This window comes from Hesperophylax consimilis, chromosome 15 (assembly GCF_061612785.1).
Source record: "Hesperophylax consimilis isolate HC1 chromosome 15, BYU_Hcon_1.0, whole genome shotgun sequence".
Classification (NCBI taxonomy): Eukaryota; Metazoa; Arthropoda; class Insecta; order Trichoptera; family Limnephilidae; genus Hesperophylax; species Hesperophylax consimilis.
This window is the reverse complement of record NC_142850.1, coordinates 35,930,900-35,952,846: the sequence shown is the minus strand read 5'-3', so window position 1 is coordinate 35,952,846 and position 21,947 is coordinate 35,930,900. Positions and strand designations below refer to the sequence as shown.

Genomic DNA, 21,947 nt, shown 5'->3' with positions numbered 1-21,947 from the left:
TAATTATATTTCCATGAGTCGGTACTACTAAACATAATTCAATTTAAGTAAAAAAATAAAAATTATAATTTAATGTACATATGTATAAATTATTTACTAAAAATTCGCTGAAACATACAGGGTATCTCAGGGCGTACTCAACAAAGTGATCTTGATCAAGAAAAAATATTAACGGCAACAACTCATTAATAACAGCATTTATCGTGAAAAAATTTTCTTGATCAAGATTATGCAAAAATTTTATTGTCCTTGCTTATGTGTTCTTTATTTAAACGTTCAACTTCACAAATCCTACAATTATAATATCGCGTGATTTTCACGGGTCTGTAAATTATGTCTAGACACATCAGTTCTAATTTTGAAAATAATTTTGTTTTACGCTGTACGTACTTTATCGCCCGTCCGAACTTTTGATACAACCAGTTCTTTTTTTGAAAATGACATTTTAAAAAGTTTCTGTTAAAATATTAGATAGTACTTAGGTACTTTATCGCCTGTCTGAATTCTTACCGCAATCAGTTCCAAATTTAAAAATTACACTTAAATTCAAAACAAATTCGAGTTACAATCACTCATAGGCAGATCCACAACCAAAATGAGTATGTGTGACGACCGTGAAAAATCACTGGATATTTTGTTACTATATTTATATATATATATTTTTTATTTGGTACAATATTTTTTACATTTCAAAGTTTTCCAGTAATGTTGGCCTCACTGGGTGGCTTGCCCGTGCTGAGGCCTATTTATAGCTAGTTTTAATAATAATAATTAATATTTAGCTAGTGAATAATATGGCTTTCTTGAAAATTGAAAAGGTGCAGGCCCAAAAATCACGATTTTTGACTTATCAAGATTAACCGTAAGAAATTTAAACAAAATAAATACATATTTCAATTTTAGAATTTATTGTAGTAAAATAATTTTCAAGTAAAAAAAATAAATTATTATTGTGCGTGTACTTTAGGTACTCAAAAATATGTATACATTTTTTGAAATATAAATAGGTACTTGATTGATTTATTGCTTTATTACTTTCAAAGCGAATCTGAGTACTAACTTCTTTAAACCAGAGTTACAGACAGACACAACTGAAATTAGTATATTTGTGTATGAAATATGCATTTTTCGTCACGGCGGCGTCCACGTTAGGAATCCCCGGCAGCAGAGTTTCGATCCCCGGGCCGCAGAAGTCGCAGGAGGTAAAGAGGACCCGCGGTACCACCAGGTCACCACACCACCAGTATGGTCCCAGCAGAACTCAGACAATGGAATTACTTATCTCCGTTCGCAGTCTTTATATATTTTTTGTATGAATGTTTTTCTGTAATAAATTGTCTCATTGTCTATTGTGCGATCAGACTTATTTCCAATCGCGCATTTTAAGCATACTTACATAGCTACGAGTACTCATTCCTTAGCTACGTAGATATCTTTACCTTTAAACTTTAGCTCTGGTCTCCGTTCTCTCTTGTTCAACGTTCATATCGGCCTTTTGTTTCGGCAGGCGAGACAGCGTGTATTTGTTTTGTTGCTTTTATATGACAATGGAATTATAAAAAATATGCGCAAACAATGATCTTATTTCACTCTTTGGATTTGGTAATCTTTTATTTTAGATACAGTGTTTGGTTTTTGTGGGCAGGTACCTACTTGCTTACACTGAATGCTTGCGATGGAACCTTATGGAACGTTCTTGTTGTTTTTTACTCTTACAGTCATTCTCTTAGATCGAATATTATAACCAGTTTATTTGTATAATTATTATTTTTTTAATACTAAGACGCTTTGTTTTTTAAATGCTGTAATATACATTTATAATTGGCTTTTAACCGTTGTCTTTAGACCTTTGCTTAAAGGAGATATTTATTTGTTTTTTTTAAATTGAAAGTTTAATAATTTGATTTATTTCGCTATTGCGAAATATTTGAGGAAATTTTTGACTGAGTGGGAGATGTTCTTACTTTTATCGGGCAAATAATGAATACCTATTAAAAACGTATCTACTTAATCCTTTAAACCTGTACACACAATAAGAAAACGTCTTTTAAGCAGTTTCGAAGACGAATTTTTTTTTTATCTTTGAAACTGCTCTTATTTGGTGAAAATCGTTTACAAAGTTCTATATGGGTTTATTGCTACTATTTATCGTAGGAAACCTAAATCTTAAATTTGTAGAAAATATATTTTTACCTGTACCTGCACAAAGTCTCCAAGGAAAATGGGGCGTTCTCGCCTGATCTATTTTAGAGAATCTATAGTCTATTTATAGAACAAAAATTCGAGCCTATTCAACTTTGGGTTTCTGTTCCATAGAAAAGCCTGTTCTTAAGGATCTATTTCATGGAGTCTATGAAACAGATCAAAGAAATGATCAATTGAAATCCCGGCTATAGCTACGGACTAACATAATTTACAGACTTAATTCTACATAGAATACCTAAGTAATTGCAACTATTTTCTGTAATCTAAGTCATTTCTATCATGAGCGCTAGAACATAGAAATATCCAAAACTGTTAAAAATTTGACCAAATTCAAAAAAATTTCTTCCAAAATAATAGAAAATAATGGGTTGAATTATACTGAAACCGTGTCAAATTGATTTATTCCGGTTATTTTTCTTTTTTGTAAGCTTCGACACTTTCATCATAGTATGAAACAAAATTACGGACGACCCCGGGTTGTAAACCAGTCAGATATAAAAAAACTCTAAGATGTTGTTGTGCAATCATTATTAATTACATCTAAGTAACATTGCGGATAACGCCGGCGAATGCCTCATTTTCAAGGTTATAATTTGTGGGCGAGATTAACGAGCTAATTTATGATTATACTCTTCATACGGACAAGTATAGCACTCTGGAGTAACCTTATATTTATCTTTGGTATTGAAGCTGGTCCGGTCCCGCCCCGCGACACGCAGAGTCTGGGAGGCTGGAGGAATGGACCAACAGCCTTGTTAACGGATGTTAATCAGGTTCTGTATTGATGATATCGAGTGCATTAACACCAAACAACTATTTTAAAAGGTATTTTTGAGTTTATGTGAAAGAAAATGGTGTTTGTAGTGCGAGTAATATTTTATTTAATATGAGAAGCGTCCATGTCGTAGATACCACAATACACAAATAAAAGGCATCCGAGGGTTTGGAGTCAGTTCGGAATGCCATCCGTTGGTTCTAGAAAATAAATTATAGCTGATGGATATTAGCAGGTAAGGTTTCACAATACCTGACTCATCAAATCTGGTTACTAAACATAGCAAGACCCATTTCGAACAACGAAAAGTTTCGATTCAGAATTTTGCTTAAAATCACCAGATAGACACTATAAATATCAACCACTCTGAAAGGATGTGAATTCTATGCATCACAACTCCATGTTGTCTTTTTTATTTGCATTTTTTCGGGTTTTAAACCCGTAAACTTTATGAGTTAACCCGTAAAGTGCAAGAGGTTACCACTCTGCCGTGGAGATTCCTGTGTAAGAAACATATAACTTTTTACAAAGTTTAAGTTGTTTTACAGTTCATATATGATTTGAGATTTCGCTGCCAAAAATATTGTAGCCATTTATTTTTGCGGTATTATGCCGTGCTGCGCTACCTCCTTCTTTAGCCAACGTTTCGTACAGTATTACAGTGGCCATCATCAGGGCAAAAGTCTAATCGAAGATTGTAGTGCACACGCTTCAGCGCAATCTTTGATTATACATCTGCCCTGATGATGGACACTGTAAGGCTGTCAGAAATGTTGTAGCGCGATATGGCATAGTACCCCAAAAATAGATCACTATAATGTTTGATAGTTATATTGTACATTTCTCATATCCACTATCTAAGACAAACATAAAATATGAAATACGAGGGATTTAAATAAACCGTGATGAAATTCTGTATAGTTTTCTTTATTTTTAAATTCAATATTTATTTCATTACTAAACTATTTAGTACAAACACAGTATTAAAGTCAAACCAGTATGAACAATCAATGATAATTATAAAATTTAGTTTTTCTTTTGTATATTCAATAATAAATAGAAAATCAGTCATTATGATTACGCGTGAAATCTGTATCGCCCTCTGAATGCATTATCAAACTGATAATGGCTTCAAAGGGCTGTTGATAAATAAACTGTATTTAACAAATTTTATAATAATATTATTGAATATATAAAAGAAGAAAACAAAATGGAGTTCAACAAATTAAACTTGACAAAAATATTTTAGTGTTAATTACGAACGTTTTCACTATATTACTTTTTAGGACGTTCTTTAACATTACATTCTAAAGAAATAAATTATTACAGAATATACAAAAATAATTAATGTCTCGAAAAATATGCTGGTTTGACTTTATTTATGTATCAGAACAAAACATAATATAAATAATTTTCCTCTAAAGTACGTACTTATTTACTTAGAGTGTATTTATAAATTACAACAATTAATCTAGCACTACAATAGACATAGGTAAAGTGATTTTAACATTTTCTTATTTTACAACTCCTAAAATAAAATCAACAAGTCTTGACTAATTTTTGGTAAAAATAATTTGTTTTTATTTTTCTTTATATTTGAGAAGACATTTCATATTATTAAATAATTTCATTGCCAATATTATACAAAAATTAAATATATAGATCATTTTCAGTTCATTAATACTACAATACAATAGAGAATACAATAGGCGTAGGTACCCATATATACTATTATTTACACATTTTAAAAGCAACCAATGTCATTAAATTTCATATGTTACAAGAATATTGGTAAACATTAAATACAGATATTTTGGACGGTTTTCAAAACAAACAAAAAACAGTGATAATCATCAGAATTTCAAAAGAACTAAAATGTATGTGGTCTTTGGTATATATAAATACGATAAGTCCCAAAATGGTACTATTTGAAAATACATTACATTTAAAATAATTAAATTCGAAAAAAGATTTTAGAAAAGAGAATTTGAAATTTATTTCTAGGCTTATTATAATGTTTCTCAGATGTCTTATTTTCAATCCAAAAACACACGATTTTGCAACTTTTTGCATTAATTCGTATTGCATCGCCTCAATTATGTATTTAAATGTTTTTTTTTTAAGTTAACTATTTATTTTGTTTCACATTACTATTATAGGTCTATTTCATAAGCCGTGTTTCGTGACCAGATCTGAAAAGTCTCATACTTCCCGCCCTTGCTGTTTTTCTCCCTTTTCTTTCTTCCCTCCCTTCGGCCTCACAACATGCCTCAATTGGTATTGCCATAGTCCCCACAATTCTTGTAAAGTATTCTCATGAAATGTAATGTTTCACCAAACTAAAAAAAATCAGGTGCACTTATCATATTTTTACCTAAGACCACCAATCTTAATCTTTGTAATAAATTATTGCTTTTAATTTAAAATCATTTTCTTCCTATAAAAATAACAATAAACACTATAAAGCCTCAATGTTTCCCTCTGGGTTGCTCGTCTGCTGATGCGTTGCACTCTCCGTTGCTATAGAGGCCTGAACTAACTTCGGCCTACCGTCAGAACTCGTAGAATTATATTCTTCTTCCCTGCAGATGATATGCAAAACCGGCTGTGGTTGACCGATATGACTAACGTAGTGTTCTGGTAACCAGTCGAACGTAAAGGTATTCTGCAAGCTACCGTATCCTGTTAAGGCTCCAGGGGTTCCGGTGGGTGTCAAGGGTGCAGTGGATATATAACTTACTTCTTGATAGCCCTGCGGGACTTTTTGCAAGGCTGTATCAGACCACGGTGGGCTGGGGTTCCATCTGTCAATGAAATCTGCAGGGTCTTCCAATCCTGGTTTTGAGGGGTATCTGTGGCGTTCTGCAGGGTGGGTGAGGGTTAGTAAGGTTCCTCCACCGCCCTCGACTATGACGTGAGATTGTTTCACGGAGGAAAGCTCCAAAGGTTCAAGTTTTGTGAGGGATTCGGAGCTTTTTCTCTTTCGGTGATGGCGGATGCTGGGCATGGGATCTCCGTCGCGGAGGTCACCCAGTCTCATCTCAGTGTCAGCTTGGGGGACATATCTGTTGACAAGGAAATTGTATGAAAATTAAACTAAATATTTTTTTTATTATTTATATATATTCCGCCTCCGGTTTACGTAAATTACCTTCCTCTATTGACAGAATAATAAAAGTAAAATAAGATGTAAATTACTAACAAATTTAACTTAAATATTTAGGTGTTGGAGTGGAAAGTTAACTAAGGGAAGGGGTAGTTTGGTTAGGGAGATTACGGAAAAAATAGAACGGCTTACAGGAAATTTGTCTAGAATATGACTTTATGCATTCGCTATTTCTACCGATTTATAACAAGTTTCTCTTTAACTCATGAATTATTTAAATTCTAAAAAAATATAAGTTATTTTTGAAGATAAAATTGATACATTTGTTATGCCAAAATGTTAATTACATGAAATTTCCTAGATAGAAAAAATTTCAAAGTAAGCTCTGAAAATAATTAAAAACACGTTTGGTTCTGTTATTTAATTTGTTTTAAAATATTTTCAACATTTTCGCTTAATTATTATCGTTTTTTTATATTAGCGCGCTCTCTCTAGCATTCTTATTTACGTACCTCCCTTTCAAACAGTCTTTGAACGCTTACGGGGGCTTATGCGAGAGTTTACACTAGGCCTGAGTTTATACTTGGCTTTGCATCAATCAAGGGTCAGATCACGAAAATATCCGAGCGAGACAAAATATTTTTTTTCCCTCTATCTACAATGTTAACAGTGGCTGTGCTCCTGAATGCAAACATCGTAAGTGTTCTGTAATTGTAATATTTACATTTCTCACAAAAATTAACAAAGAATAAGTACGGCCATTTTTGTAAACGCGTCCAAAGATAGTCTCTAAACTGTGTTGAATGCATCCAAAATGACTGGCGCCTAGATATTATGTCAATGAGGAAAATGTATTCCTTTGGTTTTCGACCGTAGAAAAGCGAATATTTTACTTGCAGTTAGCAATTAGATAAAGCGTGTTGCACGAATTGGGGTAAACGCATGCAAAATTCATGAAAAAGGTAATTTTCTAAGTCAATACGGATCTCACATACAATACATCAAAAAATCAGTAATTTTAAAATTAATTTGCCAAAACATTCAATGTACATTGATATTGAATAAAAACCCAAACTAACGAATTATTATTGTCAAGCACGTATTTTTTATAAAATTAACAAGCAACACACATTTAAAAAAAAAAATTGAGACCGCTATTTTTGAGAACTTGGGAGTTGGCGAAAAGTTAAGGTGTGTAACATTTGGAATCGGGCCGCTAACAATAACACTCCTTATGTAAATGGCAATAAGGCTTAAATTCCAGCTTGATGCCAGCTGCCTGTTGTGATTTAAGCAAGAAAAGAACATCGCCGAAATGGGTGTTTTTTTTTGTTGTGAAGTTCAGACACAAATTGGCAGTTTTTTTTTTCTAAATAACTTAATTTGCCATATTTTACAATTAAACCATTACCGAAATTCGGTTCATAATAGTAGAAGTAGAAGATTTTGAACTTTAAAGCAGTTTTTATAGGCCTGATACTTAATTTTTTAATGGCTTTATAAAAAAAAGGTTTGATTATTTCAAAGGAAAAGATGCGTTATACTTGCAGTATTTAATTCAATCCTGTAAAATATTGCATAAGTCTATTAAAATATATGAACCAACGTCTTTATATTTTTAACATATTGTGAGCTTTTGAGCCCGGTAAAATATGATAAATTAATTTTCTTTCATATTATTACAAACTTGTAGAGTATTGTTGTATTGTTACCATCGTACAAACCCTCACTACATAAATTTGAAACAAGATTTTCCTCTCGTAATGCCCAAAGCAAACTAAGTATTATTCCTTGAAGGACCACAATTTTTTCATAAAATTGTACCAAAACCGTTCACAAAACATCAACCAATAAAAGAAATATTAATATATACCTGTCACGGCATAGATAGGATTTCAGATTTTTATGCATTAACGTGATTTATGTCATGTGTATTATGCAGCGCTGTGCTTCCTCCCTCTATAGCCAAAGTTTCGGTCAGAGCGATACATTGTCCTTGATCAGGGCAGACGTGTATTTTTTGTGAAGAGTATGTTTATGCATGTATAAGTGATACCACGTTGCACGCGTCAATCCTCTTAGCACCGATATTTCAGTAAAATAATTTTAATTAATGTGGTTATAGGCGTTTAGTGTTGGTGTAGACTTCAAGTCTTGGATACCTGCATAACTCGGATTACTATACTAATTACAGATTTAATTGAGATGCACAAAAATTCCATTAATATTATTAAAGACGTAGGAGCCAAGCTTAATATTATCGGAATCCGGTATTTGACTATACTAAAACAAAACTCTGAAAAGCACATAAATTTAACTTATTATTTTACTGCTATGACGGCCATAAAATTATTGACTGTCGTAACACAGTATCACTTCTACATACATTAACACACACTTCACCACAATCTCCACATCTGCCCTGATGATAGACACTGTGATGCTGTCCGAAACGTTTATTAAGAAAGAAGATGTGCAGTACGGCATACATCCCAAAAATTAATCACAATTGATGTCATGTGGCTCAAGTCGTGTTTTACTGACTTCACCACAATATACAATTATCCAAGAATCACAATGCAATAACTGTACATTAATGTCATGTGGCCTAAGTCGGTTTTACTGACTTCAACATAATATAAATTCTCCAAGAATCACAATGCACTAACTGTACATTTATGTCATGTGGCTTAAGTCGTGTTTTACTGAATTCTCCAAGAATCACAATGCAATAACTGTTGATTTTTAGAAGTACTGCGCAGCTACTAGTGCAATAGTTTTTATCGCTTTCCCAAATCCACGTATTTTGAAAGACTTCTCATCGAAGCAAAGTGATTGAAATTGATTGAAAACTCGTAAACATGAAGTTATAGAAGTGAGAAAGCTGATTTGGAGGAGCTTTTTTCAAATCAATTAACGCTTTCAGGTGTCTTCACCATTTTCATAATCGTGCCCAATCAATTTTATTTCCAACGTACTTGCAATTACAGTAATTCTGTAAAACTTATAAAAGCTACGTGATTCAAAACGAAATGTATTCGTGAAACGGATTTTTTCTGCAGCCAATCTATGAAGAAAGTTTAAACCTAATCCCAGCATCGACTTAGAAAAAAAAACTCATCTCGATATATTACATTTTAATCACATGCAAGGTTTTTATTTAAACTCATGAGGCGCCTTGTAAAAAAATAATAAAATCATCAAGACCCGAACGGTAATGAATATAAATTAAGCTAGCGGTGATAACCAACAATGTTCCCACTGGTGAAAATAACTAACCGTCAATCAAATAACAACATATTGATGGATTTTTGACGTTTTTGATATATTTTAGAAGAGTGATTTCGACGTGGAAAAAAACACAGACTAAAAGTATCGAATGTTTCTTGAAAGCTTATGGTCGGTGTGATCGTTTTTTGAAGACGTTGAGACATTCCTACTTAGAGGCCTGCTATGCTCTTATATGCAGTGTCATGTTTTCTTAGCGTTTATGTTTGCAATGCTCTTGAATGATAATTGATTATGCTATATGTATATGTAATTCATTACATTACATATTTATTTCAAAAATAGGTGAGATATTTTTGCGTTCTGTACGCATTATATATATTTCCGCGTCAGCTGGTTCAGGTAACGCGGTGGTAAGCGCGTGCGTTCCAATGAGACGATAACAAGACCATGAACATGAACATGAATAATTTGATTTACTCGATCATGTCATGTCTTCCACAATAAAAAGTCCAATGAATCTTCTTAATATCGCCGAAGTTTTAAAAACGCATAACTCCCGTCGTAGAGAATTAAGAATTGAGCACATACACCTGTTTCTGATGAGAGTGTACGTTATGAATAATAATCAGCTCCTGCAAACAATAAATAAATCATCTCGCCTGTCACATTTTCGTCATTATTTGTTTGTGAGGTAATAAAAAATGATTCTCCCAACAATTTATTTGTTAAACCATCAATATGCCTGATACGCGTGAGACTTGTGAAAGTGTGTACCTAAACCATACGTACACATGTGTAATGTGTATGGGTATGTGTTTTATGATGTGCACATTTGTATATATATATGTGTGTAATCCCTTATACACGTGCATCTATCGGTGTGTGTTGAACTCGTTAAATTTGGTGGATCAAAACACAGACCTCTTTCTCATCTGTGTGAGAATCTATCATATATAACTTATTAAGCAGGTTGGATTATATTGCTGTGAAGGATGCATGATGGAAAAATTATCCATATATTTTTTTTTTTTTTTTTTACAGTTTGAAAATGGCCTTGTAAGCCGAAACAGCTGTCACAATAATAAAAAACTAAAACACTTGCAGAACTTAATAATAATATTATCAAATTTAATCTAAATTAAATTTATAAAAAAATTAAATGGAGTTCTACGAATTAAACACAAAAACAATAAATAAAAAAAAAAAAAAAAAAAAATCCATATTTTTATTTGCAAATTGTGTTTGGTTATTTGTGAGAAATGAAGCATGCAAATTTTCCAAATAATGTTTTTTTTTACTTTCATGATTATCACTTTATTATTTTTCCTTTCCTTAATTCGGTGAAAGGCATTCCCATTTCGTGTCGTGCTGTCGGATCTTTTCAATTTCATTTTCATTCGCATTTAAAATGATGATATTTTTTTGATACTATATATCAATTATCCATTTGCAGCAAAAGGTTCTTTTCTTAATTTAACAATGAGGCAGTTAAGTTTAGTAAACAATAAAGGTTTGTGATTATTTAAATAGCAATTATTAAATGCATAATCTACTGTTTTATAAATTTCATTTAATACTGCCATTTCACTTGCCATGCCATGCTGTGCAAGTACGTCTGCTCTGCCGTGTGGTGTTTTGAACAAATCGTGACGATGATTACTGCTGTCGTCACAATTGTTGACTTATGACGACTTTCAATTTAAATGGAGTTCTGACACCTGAGCCTTAGTCTGACAAACTGACAGTGTTAACTGTAAATATCTGTGTTGTAATACCGTAAGTAATAAATTTGATAAAAAGAAGTCCAACTAAAAGGTCATGTAACACAACCACCAGTTATATCATCATTAGCTGAGAAAATGTTAATACATGACTGGTACATGACTTTTTATAGTATAATTTCAATGATCGGTCTCACCTGTTATCTTACCTTAAGTGCCGAGTGACCAGATCAGCTTGTTATTTCAGCCTCGGAGATGTTCATAAGGTCCCTAACTGCTTATTATTCGACTTTCATGTAATCACCTTGCAAAACGTTACCTTATAATCTTGCTATATTGATAAAGGTAGATTCCAACTACCCAAGTTATTAAATAATAGTCGGTACGTTTTTACACTTAATACTCAGAATGCATTTTTGAACATGAGAAACCGTTAAACTCTCGAACGCTATATTCTTTAATTTTGTACCACTTTTTCTATCTAGAATTTCGGGGTCATTTTTGTCATGATTTTAGCTGTGATATTTCATCACATTGCATAAAATGACTACTCTAGCATGCTCCTACTTTTTATGTCATCGCGTGTTCACTTACAAAAAATTAAAACAAATCTCGTACTTCAATTGGTTTTTAAGAATATTTTTAAAATAATAAAATTAGGTAGGTATACATATATTGATTTTTTTATGTGGTAAAAGACAAGAATAACGTCAAAAACCTATAGCGACATGTGGCTTTAGGAGTAAGAAAAAATAATAGGAGAAATATTGTACACCTCATACATCAAATTATAAACAATAGTATGAACACATTGCGATTCTTGCTGAGAACCATTACTAAATTTACGAAAAAGAATAGTCGTAAAAACTTTATTTGCCTCATTAGTTCGCAGACAATTAGGGACCCATGCATATGTTTGAAATTGTAAATTGGGGGCTCGACTGTTGCGAACTCCTGAGTCTAATCAACATATGAGTTCTTACTCGACATAAACTAGGTATTAGTATCAATTTTAATGTAACCGGTTAAAATGCAAATTATCCAATTCCTCGCTTACGTAGTTTAGCAAACGAATATACAAATGATATCGACATTTTTATTTTTACTAATTCGATGTTTAAAACAAACATAAACACTTATATAATTTTTTTAATCATTTTATCTACCCAAGGTAAAAGCCATAATGGAGTAAAAAATTTATAAAAGAAATAAATATAATAACAAAATAAATAAGGTTTCGGGGTAGGTTATGGTGTAAGGAAACAACAGAAAACACAAAGAATAAAATTACGAACCTTTCGTGGCTGTTCGGTGTGTAGGAGGAAGAGTGTCTTGAGTAGTCTACGGGCCCCCGCTCTGCCATCGAGGGCTCAAACCCAAACCCCTGGTTCACCATGTGGTGCACCCCTGAGTGCCGAAGCACCCCTGGGGTCCCCTGTCTGGACGGGTGCATCCCTTGCAGCTCCACCCCTGGCGGATCCCCGTTCATCATGTGGTGGTGCACCATATCGTCGTTGGAGTGTTGCGAGTAGGGGGATTCTTGGTTGATGGTGTAGGGAGACGGGGAGAAGTTGGATAAGGAAGGGTGGTAATAGTTTGGCACTTGAGTGTCGTAGGATAGGCCGTATTGAAGCTTGCTTTGGACGCTGTAATAATGGTATAGCCAGGAATTAGCTAGCATTATTGAAGCTTCACTTTCGCTGTAACAAAGAAATACACAAAGTTAGTTTATGCAACTTGTTTAAACAATAAGCAATAGTGATGTGGTGTGGAAAAATATAGGAAAAGTGGCAAAAAGAAAACCTAAATAGAAGAGAAGTTTTGTAAAGGCAACGCATGTAAAAAGTGTTGGAAATAAACCGCAATCTTTTAAGAAACTGACCTACCCTAGATTCAGTTGGTCTCTAACACAGTCAATCAAGTATGTTGAGAGATGAAAAGAAAAAAGTAGAATGTTGCCTCTTGGAAAGAAAAATAGAAATGTTCTTTGGTGAAAGAAAATAGAAGAATGTTGTGTGATGGAAAGAAAAATGGGTAATATTGTTGGGTGGAAAGAAAGTGGATAATTTTTTGCGATTGAAAAAAATGAAGAATGTTGTGGGGTGGAAAGAAAGTGAATAATGTTGCGGCATGGTAAGAACAATGCATAATATTGAATGGAAATTATATAAAATATAAAGTATAGAAAATTTATGGAGTGGAAAGAAAAAGGGGAAACGGGACGGATAAATAGTAGAATAAGAAAAGTTGTGCAGAAAAGAAGTAGTCTAAAGAATAGGTATACCAAAGGCGTTGAAAATTAGACGGAAATCTCTTACTCATTATAGGCACTAAATGAAACTGGACCCAGCCGATTAATTATTACGAAAGTAATTATAAATAATATAAATACGTAAATAAATCTAGTTCAGGAGGCGGGCTTCTATCCCGACACCGGAATCTGATATCATATTCAAACTTGATTAGTGATTATAATAAACGATCGCATTATCAATGGAAGTCGACATTAATTTTTAATTAATGTTTTATAATTATTATTTACAGAATATTTGGCATTTGCTTTCTAATATCTTGCCTAACTAGTATCTTCGAGGATATCGTTCTGGTGGAACCTAAATTATATCTAAAAAAACTGACTTTGTACATGATAATAACATAGTTTTACATCAGTCATTGGAGTCAAAACACTCTTAATTGTAAAATGTTCAGTGAATTCAAGATTATCTATGAACTAAATATATTTTTACATGTACAGGCTGATGACAAGAAGAACAAGAGGAACAATGCGAACAAGAAGAATAAGCATAACAAGAAGAATAAGAATTACAAGAATTACAAGAAGAACAAGAAGAACAAGAAGTATAAGAAGAACAATAAAAACCAGAAAAACAAGAAAAATAGAAGAACAAGAAGAATTATAAGAAAAATAAAAACGAGAAGAAGGAGAAGGACGAGAAGAACGAGAAGACGGAAAAAAACTAGAATAACGATACAAATAAGAAGAACGAAAGAGAAGAACAAATAGAACAAAAAGATCAAAAAGAACGAGGAGAAAGAGAATAACGAGAAGAACGAGAAGAAAGAGTAGAACGAAAATAATAAGAAGATTAAGAAAAAAATAAAAAAAGAACAATCATAGAATGGGTATAATATTTAACTAGCTGGCTCACGGAGATGTGAGATTTTTTTTCATTACTTGGGTTTTGTTAATAATTTAGGTAATGTATTCACCTGAGAACTTGATTGGTGCAAACGATGACAGGCTGTTGATTATTTTCCATATTGTCCTTGACTTGCAGCACAGAATGAACCCATAACCAATCACCAGATTGCTTTTGGAGTCGTAGCAAAAGGATGCAAGACCTTTCCTGCTCTGACTGAGTTACTGGAAGAAAATTATAAATTATTATGACCTATTTACTATGTATTAGCATAATCACATTTTGCACAGAATACAATGTGATGTATAGGCATAGAAAATCTTAATATCTTTAGTTGTATCATACTTACTTAATCTGTGTTTTGATTGGGCTTCCCGCATACACTCCCAGTGCAGAAGTTGATACCAGGATATGCCTTGAAGTTCAGATTTTTCCCATCCCAGGTACCATTCTCCACTGTTGAAGAAAACACACGTTAGTAATTTTCTTTAGAACAAAATGTATCTTAAAATGCAAGATAATAGGTATAAATATTTTATGAAAATGATTAATAACTATCCATTTTTGTCCGATTTTTAACATTCTAGCAAGACAAAATAGCACTTGAACCTAATTAAATATTTTCATTATAAAGAAAATATTAATAAATCTAAGTGAAAAGAAAATAAAAAGGTAACGGTAGCAACTGGGATCCAACCCAGGACCTCTGTCTCATCATGACAATACTAAATATTGAGACCTGATTAATTTCTTTCATTTTTGTCGATCTCATATTTCAATTTAATAATTCTCAATAATTCCCATGTTTTGTTGGCTGCTTACTTTTTGTACGATTACAAGGTAGTAACTGAATTTTAAATCATCTAGAAGTGATTGATAACGCGTTTGTAGAAATCATTATTTAAAAACTCCGAATCATAATTTGCATACATGATTGGAAATCAAATAAGTATCTATATTTCAAAATAATGAACTTAAACTATCAAAAAAAGCTTAAAGCTATGAGTAGCTGGTGGGCAAATTTCTCTAAATAATTGAATCATGAAGTGGTACAGAAATTTCTACATAACGGATCGAAGCAATAAATCTTCGTCCACTTTATTAAGACACTAGCGTTGAATCTTTTTTAAATTTGTTAGAAGTGCGTAAGTAAGTGCGTAATGCGTCTTAGAATGAATAATGGGCTTTGTAATAATGCACGTGAAATTATGCCACAATCAATTATTTGTGTTGAAAGCAGTCACGTGTAGCATTATTTTAGATAAATAACATTACTCGTGTAACGAGTTAAGGCTTTACGCAATACCATAAGCTCTTATTTAAATTGCCTCATTCGCTCTACGGTGAAATCTGCAATGGTCTGCTTGCGGTAAGGGGTAGAATTTTTTAATGAAATTTAAAAGTTTTTTATGTGATTATAGCACGTGAATCCAAACTGAGCGCACCTAATCGGAGTGTGTGGGAAATAGAAGGAAATTGGGTAGAGGAAGGCTGGAAAGTACCTTTTTATTCTATATCTGATCGACAAAGCCACTAAAAGCGACGTTTCTATTCTATATGTTGGTCTTTCACCAGGGTGGTTATTATGCCTACCACTCCGGTATTGAAGATAGTGTTCAATTTTCTACGATAGTTTTTCGGCAGCATTTCAGGGATCAAAATTTAAAAATTGAGATCTAATTGTTTTAAGAAGGTGATGTTTATTAAATTTTTTATTTTACTATATATTATTAGTGTGGCCGATAGGCAAAAAAACCTTACAAATTATAGCTACGCGGAGCTTAAACCGTACAAAAATATAGTAACCTGGACCAGTGGCGTTAATGACACTGAGCATATTTGAGAATACTGAGCTAATTTTTTTAAAAGACTTTGTAGAACCAGTTGTAAAACCAGTTGTAGTTTTTTAAAATAATTGTACGGTTAATATTTAGAATTCCTAAAATTGCATGTGTTTTTGATACAATCAATTATTATTATTTCTTTCTAATTTGTATCATCCTAATTTATTTTACTAAAAATATTAGTAAAATAAATTAGGATCAATCGATCGAATTGTTTTAATCGACTGTGCCTACTTAAAAATCCAATCGGGCGTGCCTATAAATATGGAAATCTAATCAAATTTATACAAAAAAGATAATGAACAGATTTTATAGTATCCAACTTAATAAAGCTGATATCATTACATTAAATTATATTTATTATGAATATTATGGGCAACCTTAACATCGCGTTGGCTTTAATTAGTAGGAAATTAGTTCATCATTTTACCATGCGATACCAAAATGTGGGCGGGCGCGAATTAAGATGATATATTTTTGGGTTAATCAGTTTATTCTAATCTTAATCAGATAAACATTTACTTGTGAGACTTGAAATTAGGATTTATTCCGGTTATTATACCTAGCTAGAAATTTTTAAAACTTATTGGCCGTGAGATCTTCTTATTAGCAGTGCCCAAATCTAGGAATATAACTGATTGATAGGTAAATAACTAACTTAGCATCGCACCGTTTCTTCAAAGGGGTAGGCAGAGAGGACGGACCACCAAACAACTTGTTTTGGTACACACTTCTTGCCTCATTCACATTCATACAACGTCTCATACATACTGTCCTATTATTCTAAAATTGTCTGAATCACTTGATCGTGCCATGTCTTCCTTGAGCGTCCCCGACTTCAGCTACCATTCACATTATATTCAAATCATATATTCTCCTCGCACTTTTTTCTTCTTTTATTCGCACTACATGCCCAAACCATCTAAGCGTACCTTTCTAAATCTTACTTATTACGCTTACATCATTTCCAGATATCTCAAACAATCATAATCATAAGGTTGGCCATTCTATCCTTACACACAGATATACTACTATTTATTTGTAATTTTTTGACATACTTTGTATTGAGGCGCAACTTGCGATTTTTTTTTAAATCCTTAAAGTTAAAAAACATTTTTTAATGTTGATGATTCATTTTAATGCTTAAATGCTTTACATATGAGTAGGCTTGCAGTGTTGAAATATTGTTAACTAGACAAAGCATACTCATTTGTAAAACATTTAAGCATGAAAATGAATCATCAACATAAAAAAGTTTTTTTTTCAACTTGAGGATTTAAAAAGAAAATCGCACGTTGCGCCACAATACGAAGTATGTCAAAAAAATAAAAATAAATAGTAGTATATCTGTGTGTAAGGATAGAATGGCCAACCTTATGATTCCAGAGATAGACTCATTTTTAATGTCAGTGCCATACAATTTTTTCTTAAAAAATTGAAAACCCCTTCATTTGTACACGCAATTGCTTCGTACGAAATTTTATAGCATATTAATGATCAGCAAAATCCATTTCTAGCCAAAAAAAATACCCTTGAAAATTCAAGTATCTATGTCTATGAAAGGCGATTTTCAGCCCACTGTGCGACGCCCGAAAAGACATAATGGATATAGAACGTGCCCATATTTTAAATATTTTTAGTTGTTTTAAACATTCTCAGTTGTCAAATGTGTTAAGATATATGCTCCCAACTATCCACTGAAGACCCCGCTCGCCATACGCTTATTCAACTGCAGTTAAGGTATGGTCGCGGGTAGGCAGGCCGCCAGAAACAGCGGCTGCACACCAAGTGGCAGGAAGGACTTAGTGAGTGGAAAGTACTTACTTCTTATCGATGTGTTTGATCTTCATGTCCATGGAGTGTATGGTGGTGAAGACGTTAGTGGCGCCCTGCACCACGCACTCCCTGGTCTCCGGCATGGCTACGGGCGAGCAGGCCGCCAGGAACACGGGCTCGTTTCGGCTGCATAGCGGCAAGAACGACAAAAAATGGCCTCGTACAAGCACCACCTGATAACAAAGAAAATTCTCATTAATTTCATTTCACCACATCGTTAGAAAAACCCTTAAAACATCATATAATTGAGGGTAATATCCTTAAAGAGTCCTGGCAACCTGGACGTGCCCGACTAACTTTGTCCGACGATGCGAAGCTCATTTCAAAATGACATATTGTTTTACTAGCCAAAACATTAGCTAAAACAGTCCGCACCACGTGCTACATGTAGCTTTCCTATACTCGGGCACTGGCGTAAGCGTCCACATTTAAGTATTCAATTCTTGAACACTTATTTCGGTTGTCTGTGCTGTGAATTAGTCCTGCGTGAAATCTGGTTGGATGAACTCAAATTCTCTTTGAATTTGAAAATTATTTTTTTAATATTGGAACTGTGAATAGTTCGGTAATAAGTCATAAATTTTGTAGGTACCCACCTATTATGTAATATTTTTAACAGAAAAGATTTTTAATTGACATTTTCAAAATTTTAACTTATTTTTATCAAGAATTTAGACTATTCCATGATTTTCACGGATCTACGTTAGTTAAGACAATGCACAAATGGCTCGTGTATAGTGGGTTAACAATCTGTGTTTAATGTTGTTAATATCTATGTAGTACGTAGTGTTACAACGTGTATAGTTATAATAAAATTATTTGTATATTTGAGTTATATTTCACACTTTCAAAATCGCTCGTGAGGTTTTGTGTCACTAAAATGGAGCCATATGTATGTATTGAATAATTATTTTTGTTAATTATCTTAGAACAATCAGCGGTAGATTCATTTAGCGATATCGTACAGTACATATGTGAAATTACCTGATACACTTTTGGCACCATCAAAATACGACGTTATCTTAAAAACTCATCGGTTATCTACGTAAGTGAAAAGTTACATATCAAAAGTCGTACTAGTAGTATTTTGTAAAATATTAGCATCTACTTACATAAATTCTGATATAACTCTTCTAGGTGTAACACGGTAATAGTTACGCATATCGTTTTATAGCTAGTTTATGAGTACCGATAATCTTTAAGTACACTTTACAAAGGTAATAAATGTGCATCCTTACAATTTTCTTTAAAATACTTTTTACTCGTTATTATACGAAAATAATCGATTTTTAAATAAAATACGTGAGTTATTTATAAATGTCGCGGTCCATCAAAGAGTTGAGATTTCATGGAGAAACTAATACAAAATCAGAAAAAAACCACTAAAAAGTCGTAAGATAATTTTACAGCTGGTTTTTACTCACCATTCGTTCTATCTCCTCCCCAATTCTTCACTTATCCCTAGTCTCGCCTCCACCTCCACTTCAACACCTAATATATGTTCACTCAATTTTGAATTTCTAATATTGAGTCAGTATATATTTTGCCCTGGGGAAGGGTCGGTTGTTAAGAAAAAAATTTCGAAAATTTTGTGATTAAAAAAATGTTATATTGTTCTATATAAGATAATTTTATAATGCAGAAACGACTCTTCTTTAAAAGTTAAAAATAAACGTTGGTTTATCTGACTTCAGAATGCAAGAAAAATAAACCTAACCACAAGCTAAAAGTTTAGCAAAAACTATAGACTTATCTTTTTAGTAAATTGAACTAAGATCTTTTGAATCACATTTCTGCCATCGTTTTCTATATACAGCCTTTATGCAAATCAAAATGATAAACGATCCAAATAATTCTCCTGTCAGTTCTGGAGACAAGGCTTGAAAAAAGTAATTGCAAAAGTCGGTAACGTAAATGGTAACCAATTCGCAAGTCATCCGCACTCAAAATTCCTAATTTAGAGCGATCTGCTCTGTCAAGAATCGCTGTGATACAGCTCTAATAAAAATAAAAAAAAATCGTAGTCGAGTGCAATAAACTGCAAAATGATGAATGCATTTTTTGTAAAATTGACCAAGTAACATTGGAAGTACGTAACAACTTGTTTTATAATTTAGGAGGTGTTCGATGTAATTTAATACGATCCAATGCTTCTCCCAAATCGAATTAATATTATTAATCATAATTTGACACGGATAGAGTTACGTTGTTTATGGGGTGTACATCTATATGAGATTCTTCGTTCTTGAGCTAACGTTTTGGACAGCCTTGCAGTATTCATTAATCATGGAAGATGTCACATCTCAACGGATGAACTTAAAAATATAATAAGCAGTAATTGTTGATTGAAGTCCTAGTATATATTGAATTATTTGGCGGATTGGAAATAAGCCGACGGGGCTCAGTGGTTCAGAGCGTCTGACCGGATATCAGAAGACGCGGGTTCAATTCCCGTCGGCGGCATTTATTTTTTCTCGGGAGATATTTTCAATTTGTATTTATATTACAGGCGACTAATTATTGCTTATAATAATTTATTAACGGCTGTTATAAGTATGAAATATATATATTTCTCATCTTTGGGGTGATGAATTGCACAATTCAAGATATCTAAAAGGAAGAAAAATATACTTTATTTGGGAATATTCATGATTAACTATATCTAAAACATTTATCCCACCCTAAATGTGCAGTGATATTGTAATTTAATTTTATGTTAATTTTTATCGTCAATTTGGGAGGCGGGTATGGGTATCGCTGTTCCGGTAACCATTTATTGGATATCCAACAGCCCTGTTGCCATAGGTCATCATGGTTCGAAACGTTTGGTGACTTAGCAAGAGTACCGGATCGGGAGAGGTCGGTTGAGGGATAGATAGTCTTTGACCTCTCCAGCCCGACTTACTCGCCTTGCACCGCAGTAGGAGGGGTGGTTTCGTCCGCAACTCTTAGGACTCCCCCCAGATTACTACCCACTCGTCGAACCCTATTCCTTCCCATAACATCATCTCCTTCCTTTCCTTAAAAACACTTTCCACACAGCATTCCCAAGTATAAAATGAAGAAATATGATCCTCAGCTCTTTCTTGAGAAAAAATCTTCTCATCCCCTTGGATCTCATAAATTAGAAATTAATATGCATGGCGTATAATATTTTATATAACGTAATCAAATCAATGCCTCCTAACTGCATATTATTATATGTATCAATTTATTACGATATTATTATGTTATGTATGGTGTATGATGTTGATGTATGGTTAAATTTATCTCTTAATACTGTCAAAGATAACCTGAGATATTTTTCTAGGTGGCAGTATTATGTAGATAAACATCTAGCAAAAAATGAAATGCCTCGCTTGTTTCGGTGGAGATATTAAACAAAATTGACAACGGAGTGTTGGTTTTACACTGAATTTGTTGGAGTGGAAATATTAATTGTGATTAATTTGTACTTTGTAAGTTCTATGAACAGCCAAGTGTGTGGAAACAGGATGTTTCTGAAAATGGTATCAATATACTGGTTAAACTTTAAATATAAAACTCTTCAAATATATATTATAAAAGCTTCATCACTGTGATAGTTCGAGCTACTAGAACTAGATGGATCTTAGGTTTTAGAATTATCTGACAGATGTCGGTAGTATATAGGTTCGCCCCTCCATGGTAGGTACAAAGGTTTGGTGAGCCGCAAGAACGTTGACCTCTAGGCCATCCTGCAAAATTGTTCCTGATTATATGATTTTAGTATGAATAAAAAACACGTGATTTGTCGTGAAAATTGAGTTTTTATTCGAAGATCCATTGATAACAATTATAAACAACAATTTTGTGATTTTCATATATTTTATTTTAATTAAAATAAACGAAAAAAAAATAATCGATCTCGGCATTTTTATTTATAAGTATTAGTAATTTTTATTTGATATCAGAGGTTTTTATATTTTAAAAGTTATCACTGAAATCGGAAGCTACGGGGACCAAAATATCATTTCCCAATACTGATAACGTACCTAATATCTTATTAGTCTTAACTTGTGATAATATATGCCCAGCAGTTTATGTAAT

The 21,947-nt window shown here is 32.9% G+C and overlaps 1 protein-coding gene across 1 annotated transcript in view; it reads right to left on the bottom strand.

Moving 5' to 3' along the window:
- Positions 1-5,438: 5,438 nt before the first annotated feature.
- dysf (neuronal PAS domain protein dysfusion) overlaps positions 5,439-21,947 on the bottom strand; it is a 52,423-nt gene continuing 35,914 nt past the window's right edge. Inside the window, exons 6-10 of the mRNA XM_089640610.1 lie at positions 17,868-18,052; positions 14,549-14,655; positions 14,270-14,423; positions 12,334-12,738; positions 5,439-6,045 (exon numbers count right to left, since the gene is read on the bottom strand). Coding sequence (XP_089496736.1) covers positions 5,439-6,045; positions 12,334-12,738; positions 14,270-14,423; positions 14,549-14,655; positions 17,868-18,052 — 1,458 coding nt within the window. The remainder of the gene's footprint in view (positions 6,046-12,333; positions 12,739-14,269; positions 14,424-14,548; positions 14,656-17,867; positions 18,053-21,947) is intronic.